The following is an 8,530-nucleotide window of genomic DNA, read 5'->3' as shown; positions in this document are numbered from 1 at the left end:
CCCCTGCTCCTCTGCCTGCAGCCCCCCCGTGTGCCGCAGCATCACTTGACTGATCAGGCCCCGGCCATCCCCTGTGCGTTGCGCACCAGCAGCCAGAGAGCCCCCGGCGCGGCAGCACGTGGCAGCGCGGCCCCAGCCATGCTCCTGTTCACAGATTCCTTAAGCGACCTTAAACACTCATTCACGACAGACCTGCAATGAAGCAGCACACGACAGCGCACCCCGGATCCTCTGCAGCCACAGGCACACGCTCCAACCCCCTCCCGTGCTGCTCGCATTTGCGGAGACTCTGTTGTCCTGGAAAAAGCTCCGACGGCGGCAGTGGCGACCCAGGCCCAAAGGCAGCCGTGTGCGCTCGTCTGCTTGTGACTGGAATGATCGTAACGGATTAAAGCCCTCCCCAGAACGCACTGAGAACCTGACCTATAACGAGATTGGAGTTAACTTCCCCCAACATTTCCTTTAAACTGCTTTTGAATTCAGAACTGTGTCCATGCTGCATGAATGACTGTGGCCATGGGCACGGACCAGAGACAGAGGCTGCGCCACAGTCATTGCACTTGAACCATTTGCTTTTTTTTTTTCCTTTTTTTCTTTTTTTTTTTTTCTTTTTTTTGTTTGTTTGTTTTTGTTTTTGCAATGTACCCAACATGTCAGGGAACTGCTTTGCTACAGTCTCTGCCTCAGAGAAATCTGTGTTCTCCTACCAGGCCAGAGGCCAATACTGCTCACAAATCTCACCCGTGCATTTCAGACCTCAGCCTCTGACCCCTGGCACCCCAGCATCAGGTGCAAGCTCCCAACACCGGCCCAGGAGCCACTTCCAGAGGTGACTGGAAGGAGCTATGGGCAGTTTTGTCCTCCTGAAGTCCAGGCAGCCCTAGGAAAGTCCTGTTTGAGTCTTTACTCCAGAACCTTGAAGCTGCTGCAGTCTGTACTGATGGACACTGCTTCCCCCGCGGTGTGGATAGTGTTGTGCATTGGAAATCACTGCGCCCCGGGAGCCCTGGTAGAGAACAGATTGCCCGGAGTTCGGCAGGCTCATAGTCCGCAAGTCTGACTGTAGTGACCGAGCACTTTGGGGAGTGGAGGAAGAGCCCGACACGCCTGTGCAGAGCTGGGAGCCCGACTCGGAAGAGAGAGAGTCCACAGCTGTCTGCTGTGCCGGGCTGGCAGCTGCAGGGCAGCTCTTCCTCAGGAGGCTGCTGCTGATGCTGCCAGAGTGCTGCTGGCTGCTGAAATACCCCGAATTCCCTGCAAACAGGGCAGAGGAGTCTGTGGAGACCGAGTGGGCAGGGCTGGAATATGAGGTGGAGGAGAGGGATGTTTCCGAGGAACCATGGGAGAGGCTGTGTCCTGTCCTCTGTGCTGCTGCTCGGTAGCTGTATCCAGGAGACGGTGTGAGGTGCCCTCTGTATGGGGAGGAGCTCTGCTGGAGCAGGGTCTGTGATTCTGCCTGGGGACTGTCAGACTGCAGCAGCTGAACAAGGCATCGGGAAAAAAAGGAAAAGGCATGTCAGGCTGACTTCCCTGTTTCCTATCTGCTTCTCATCCAAAGGTGCTTAGGTGCAGCACTGTGAACAATGGCAGCCAAGCCCTATTTCCCCCCTTACCTCCTTATAAAAGCTTTATTCCAGAATGGGCAGATAAGATAGGAAAGCATTTACCTGGTAGCTGTATCGAGAAGGACTGTAAACTGCTGGTCCTTTGTGGGCTTCTGGAGTGTCTCCTTCTGCTGCATCTGCAATGTACGGGCAAGATGTTAAACCTCAACCCCTGGACAGAGGCCACAGCAGCTCCCTCTCCAATGACACCACACAGCCCAGCCCCCCAGCCACTAGCATTTCAGAAACTGAAGAAACCCAGCAAAAGACAACTGGGAAACCTTAACACGTGTGAACAGCCACACGTGTAAGAATGGCTGCTTCCCTCATACCAGTGTGCTCTGGTTTATCACAAAGCCCACCTGCCTTGGACCAGCCTGTCTGAACGACCACACCTGGAGATAATGCACAGACACACCCAGGGCTCCCCTGGCTTTTCAGTAGCATATGAGAGGTAGAAGATGGTTTCTAAGGTCTCTGCGATTTCTCACTCAGTTGTGGTTACAGGAATCGACACTGGATACAGCTGCAGCTCAGGAGATAAAGCTGCCCTTCTTAGAGGGCTGTCAGCAGGTTTTCCTCAAAGGCAGATCCAGACGCTTCCAAAGACAGACATCCCGTGCTACCATTTTGGGGACTAACGTTTACAAGCCAACTGAGCTGTTACAAACAGAGATACTCTTAGACCTCAGAAATGCCTGTTTTTATAACAGGCCAAGATGATGAAAATGCTTTGAGGTTTCAAGGGCACCAGCAGCACACAGCACACACTGATATGTGAAAGACCAAGAGGGATAAAATGCTTCCCAACAGAGTAAGCCTTTCTTGCACTTCAAGGGTGGGTGAGCTTCCTGTGCTACCATATCACTGAACTTGGCCTGGGGTAGGCAAGAAGGACTTACTGCAGTGACCACGGCTGGTGATCCTGCTTTCTGCAGGAGGGGTGAAGCTGCTGGGACTAGATGATTTCACATCAGAGTTCTGCTGCAGACTAATGAGACAGAAATGTTTATCTGCAGCATCTCAGGGGTTCTCAGCAGCCACGTTTGAAATGCCTTGGTGAAACAGTGTTAGTATTAGTATCGAATTTATATGACAGATGTGTCTCAGTCATGAAACAGGACACACTGCCTCAGTCTGCTCTGTACTTCTGCCAGACAAGTCTGGCTTTGTCCCAGCTGCACTGGCACAAGCATCAGTGCCAGCAGTGTCCGTGGCTCTGCTGCCACTGTCCTTTCTGTGCTACACCCCAGTGCTGGTTTAGCTAACAGGGATCTGGATGTAGCTCTTGTCTGTTCTTGAGGCTCAGAAGTTCCCTCAGGGCACAGGCCCGCATGGACACCAGGGCCTGAAGCTTCCAGCATGTGTCCTGTGCCACCTTCCATTTCTGAAATGACATCGATGCAGCAAGTGGCTGTTTGGTGACATTCCAAGTACTGCAGAACGGCAAAATTCAGAAGTTTGGGGCATTCGAAGTTTTGTTAAAAAGTCATGCACAGAAGAGACTGTTCAATCCAGGAGATCGTTGTGGTTAATAGAAGTTGAGTATGAGAATCAGAAGAAATCTAAAGATTTCTGGAAGAGACTCATTCTTAAAAGTCTGGGCACACCAGTAAGGGTGCACAATTTACTGGCAGTGCCTGTTCTCAGGAAAAAAACCTTGACAAGTTAAAGACTACTGAAAGACTAAATTACAAAGGGTAAATAAACTATGACCTTCTTGAATTTGCTTTATGTAAACTTAAAAGCTAGAAACATTTCCCTCCCCCATTCTCAATACCTGCACAAGGGAAGGACATGAATAACTGCTTTTCTTGGCTGTACTGGCCTGTGTCAACCTAAAGTATATATGAAGTGACAGGTTTTGCTGAGAGCAGCTGCAGTTCTCAGAAGCGTGCAATGCACACAAATTCCATTTCATTGCTACATGCCTCATCAGCAAACCCTCCAACTTTGGGATTTTTTAGTTCCTGTTAATATTATCTGTTACAACATCAAGTGAAAATGTGCATCTTCACAACTCCTCCAGGTGCTACTAGAACAGCAGGGACTCAGCCACCCATTTGTTTCACTAAGAAGCAGAGCAGCAACTGGGGGAGGGGAGGTGGCTCAAAGAATCTAAACAAGAATCTAAACAAGCTGCTGAAGAAATTGCCAGAGCAAGCAAAAGAAGAAAAAACGTACTTTGCTGTGCTAGGATGAAGGAAACAAAATTACTTTTGTCAGCTGCGGCATTAGGTTTTCACAACTCAGAATGGGATGGGGTTTATGTAACAAATAAGAATTCATCGCTGCAGATGAAAGTTTAACTCCATCCTAATTCTCACGTGACACTGAAGAACCAGAGCAGTACAGGTTACATTGGGCAAAGGCCTGTTCCAAGAGCCTGGATTTTGCCTACCCTTCTAAAAAATAACCAAGAAAGCCACTTCCACTGGTATGGGAAAGACAGGGAAAAGACTCCCAATGGGGTCCCATGAAACTGTGACATATTTGATAGGGAAGAGGACTTCTTCTCAAGACTAGATGAAGAAAAATCACTGAAAAAATGCACTTAGGTATACAAAACCAGGAGAACTCTGAATGAGAAGTCAATTTTCAAAGCTGGTCTCAAACACACCTTACTGCAACTGGGGAAAAGTCTGATTTGGAATGAAGGAAATATATACTTGTTGTAAAATGCTCAGAAACAAGGTAATACACTTGTCTGAATGTTCACCCAATGAGCATTAAATGATAGCTCTTTCAGAGCGTAGGAGGTGCTAACCCATCTGCCCAAGGATAAAGAAGCTGTCCCTGTCAGAGTCAACGTGCAGGCAGTCTTGAATTCAATCCCTGGAAAAATCCAGAGGTCTTCCAGGTCTAACAGAACAGGGATACAGGCTCAAGCAATATATCAATAACAGTAAAGTATGGTTTGCAGAAGGCGCTTTGATAATATTAAAGATGAAGGTACAACTAGCCAACTTCACAGACAAGTTGGCAAAGTTATCCAAGCACATCACTTCCCACCAACCAAACGTCCCAAAGTTTCACCGTCCTACCTGCATCTCTCTCAAGAGCACTGTCCCGGGTAGGGGAGGATTCGTGTCTCTGGGACACCTTTGCGCCGCTCCGCAGCACCTTCTCCAGCATCCCCCGGCCCTCCCGCAGCCTCTCCACCGATGTCGGGACCATCCTGCAACAAAACGCCAGGAACAGCTGAGGACTGACTGCTGGGACACAGCTGACAGCAACATGACCAATGCACAGGGGTTCAGAGACCACCAGCTCTTTAGACAGATGAGGAACAAACTTCTGAACTGCTTTTGCCATTTAAAAAAGCTCCAGTGGGATTTCAGACTGCTGATCCCTGGCTACCATGATGCCACTGCCCTCAGAACACCAAGCCTTTAATCAAAAACATGGTATAAGCATCCAGTTCAGTAAATCACCTGGTTACAGAAAAATTGTTTTGAGATTCAACACTGTTTTGAAAATCCTGGTATTGGCTTAAGATTAACTGCAGTTATTTTGCATAATTATTTTCATTCAAACTAAGAAGAAGCAAACTGAATACCTTTATGATAACATGTGCCAAGACAATATAGTTGGATACTGCAATACTGCTGAGCAGAGCTAGCTGGGCCATTTTGCCCACGAATGCCACTTTGTCCTGTTTATTTTGTATAGTATCTGTGAAATGTCTCCACTCGTGATTAGTGCTAGATATTGTTCTATTTTATAAGTGTCTTGTCCAAGGGTGAAAAAGAGGTGAAGTGGCTTTCCTAAAGCCAAACTGTTGAAGAAAAACAGAGCTACAGACAAACCCCAGATCCCTGGGTCAACATTCCATCTACTACCCACAGGACTATCAAAATCTCTTTGGAAATATGTATTTTAACCTACAGACAGCATCACCACGACCAGGGATTTACAATGCCTTTACTCTGCACACTGAAGAGTTTGTGCCTTAAAAATGCCTGAATTTAAATATTTAGATTATATTAAGTGCACAGCATATTAACTGACTTCTGTATTTAATTTTTTTAAGATATATTGAAAACTGTGCTTTACATTAGGGTTTTTTTATTATTTTGTTTGCTTGGAGACTTGTTTTCTGCAAGGCTGGGTTTACTGAGCAGCAACACATCTGTTTACATTGTGATGGCTTTATCCTGGCAACTGAAATAGACAACCCTTTTTTTTTAAATGAAAGCTATTGTCAGTTATTGCAGAATTCAGCAAAAATCTGGAAAAGTCTACAAATTAAGGCATGGAATTTTAGTTCTCACCAATTTCGTCTGTTCCTAATATTATTATGAATGTCTGGAAATGTATCTGATTTGTAAGCACACAGAGTGAAAGATGAAACTGGGTCACTTTAGCTCAGTAACAGGTTCTAATGTATTTTTTAAAAGTAGAAGGTGAGTGTACGTTTGTCAGCTGTGCCCATTAAAACACAGAAACCCAAGAATTTTAAAGGCAGCAAATCTGCTTAATCCCATTCAAAATGTATCAGCATGGTTTCAACTTTATATCCAGTGTCCCATAACAATAGGATCTTTATTCCCACACAATACTTACTCCTGAAACTATGTGGGAAACTGAAGCCAGAGCAACACCTGCTGAGGGAGCACCAGATGAAGCTCACAGAACATAAAAGATGGTACTAAAGCAAGCATGCCACACTGACACCTCATCCTGAAATAGTTTTAGTTCATTCAGCTGGTTGGCTTTTTTTCTGCTCTTTTACAGGCAGAAGGAAGGAGCACAGGAGGAGAACGACAGGGGCTATTACCACTTTTATAGAATATTTGAAAATAATGATGATAAACTAATCATTAGCAGACTGCCTCAGCTGTGGCCAGTCCCAATATCTGGCAGACAGAAAACTGTCAGAGAGGACAAATTGTTTCTATTAAACTCTGCTTGAAAAGTGATGAAAAAAGGAAGGAAACAGATTTATTACTCTTACAAATTCACCCAGGTGCTTTCAACACAAACTTCATACTTCTCACTGCCCTCAGCACTGCTTTGCATCTCTCCCCACGTCACCCCCTGCCATTACCCGAGCAATGACCCAGCCATGTATGTAGAGATCAGCATCAGGAAAGGGGGGTGCGTGTCTGTGTGTGCATTTCTGCTGGTGGTGTGCATGACCAGAACCTGACTCCAGAGCAGCAGAGCCAGTGCCCTACACAGCTCCAGTCAGCAGAACATCCCAGCCATCACTGGCACTATAATGCCACACTAGTGCAATTCAGTGCACTAGTTCATATTTTGGACCAGGTTCAAATGCTTTTGAAGACCAGCCTTTCCCCTTATCAAACCTTCTCATGGTAACCATCATAAAGGTGGTTTGTCCATGCCTTAGGCACACCACTGACCAGAGTCTGGTACATTAGCAAAGCTGGAGCTCTTGCGCAGTCCCTGCTTCTCAAATGCAAAGGCTGCAGAGGCCTGTGAGCTTTCCTTCAGCATAGGAGTGGACTTAGTATCACATATGCCCAAAAAGAGTGAAGGTTCAGCAAAAAAAAGACCTGAATTAGATTTTCATTGCCTGGGCAAGACCTTACAACCCAAGACCTCAAAAGGGAACCAGTGGAAGAGCAACAACTGTTTAACTTTGTACTTTTCAAGACAGATTTTGGATATCTAAACCAAGAACTAAAAGACAGGCTGAGAAGAGTACTGGTATCCTTCACAGTTGTTGAGCAATTATGAAACAGAACAATACCAAGAGACCCAAATGAATCCATCTCACTGCACGTATTATTATGGAAATGCCCCTTGGGGAGTTCGGTCCTTCCCTGTGGAGCAATCTCAGACTTGCTTGGAAGGATAACACTCACCACCTACTGCTGATGCTCTCCTGGGATTTACTGAGCGATGATGAGGAACTACAGCCCCTCGAGTCTGGTGGGCTGATGTCCTCTACGTGAGGCAGGGAGGGATGAGAAGGGGAGAAGCCACTTTGTGGGGAGGACGGAGTTCGTGCTGCGGAGCCTGACGGGCCATTCCCGTCCGCGTCCGTCCCGGAGCTGCTGCTGCCCTGCCGGGTGGGGGTCCCTGCGCCGCGCCCGGAATCGCCGCCCTCCTTGGCCTCCTGTTTCCGCTTGCGGTACTCGAGGAGCGATACCTGGGTGAGAAAATACAGCCATGAGTCAGGGAATACAGAGGACTAGGGGGGAGCAACAGGCCCACGCGCTGTCTAATAACTCTTCTGGGTCTGCAGGTAAAACTTGAAAAAGCATATTGGGATTATCAACTCCTGCTGGATCTGCAGGCACTCCAGAAAAGAGCTAAGTGGTGCAAATTCAGACTGCCATGATCACCCACCTTCTACTTTTTACGACCAATACTCAGCAGAAACATCCAGCTCGTTTGCTTCTCTAGCCACCTGGATTTTCACATTACTTGAGGATATGCATATTCAAGTATCAAGCCCCTAAACCTCCCTCCTCTCAAAACATATGCTCTCTCTAGTTCATGACATTATGTAATTTTTTTTCAATATCTGCACATCCTCAAAACAGGTAATAAGAGTCTTCTTCGCAGAACTGGAATCTTCAGTGCCCAGTTCATCTGTACTAGTTCAGCCACATTAACACTAAAAGCTTGGTGAAGCTTTGCACAGAACTTCGTTTTGCTTAGAGCAGGTTCCTGTTATGGAGACATTGCAAACTTCCAGCACTACCACCAAAACAAACTGCTTGTAGCAAAGGTAGAATGTGTTTTGGGCAAAACAGTCTCAGATTTGTCAAAGACACTAACCAAAGATAAAGTAGCCTCGGAACACAAGGTCAGCAGAACCAAAAAGACACAAATATTTCCAGCTGAGCACTTACCTTTCAGTGTGCCTTCCCTCAGAGTTATTATAAGGTACAGAGCCATAAAGGACTCACAGAAGGCAGCTCTGCTGAGGAATTTATCAGCTATGACTC

At 46.7% G+C, this 8,530-nt stretch overlaps 1 protein-coding gene across 1 annotated transcript in view; it reads right to left on the bottom strand.

Moving 5' to 3' along the window:
- Positions 1-6: 6 nt before the first annotated feature.
- The window catches only part of SETD5 (SET domain containing 5), a 65,069-nt gene continuing 56,545 nt past the window's right edge, over positions 7-8,530 (bottom strand). Inside the window, exons 21-24 of the mRNA XM_069028428.1 lie at positions 7,439-7,725; positions 4,649-4,782; positions 1,668-1,741; positions 7-1,480 (exon numbers count right to left, since the gene is read on the bottom strand). Coding sequence (XP_068884529.1) covers positions 881-1,480; positions 1,668-1,741; positions 4,649-4,782; positions 7,439-7,725 — 1,095 coding nt within the window. The 3' untranslated portion in view covers positions 7-880. The remainder of the gene's footprint in view (positions 1,481-1,667; positions 1,742-4,648; positions 4,783-7,438; positions 7,726-8,530) is intronic.

Source organism: Aphelocoma coerulescens, chromosome 12, assembly GCF_041296385.1.
Source record: "Aphelocoma coerulescens isolate FSJ_1873_10779 chromosome 12, UR_Acoe_1.0, whole genome shotgun sequence".
NCBI classification, from domain to species: Eukaryota; Metazoa; Chordata; class Aves; order Passeriformes; family Corvidae; genus Aphelocoma; species Aphelocoma coerulescens.
The sequence above is the reverse complement of the archived record's forward strand: the minus strand, read 5'-3'. Positions and strand labels throughout refer to the sequence as shown.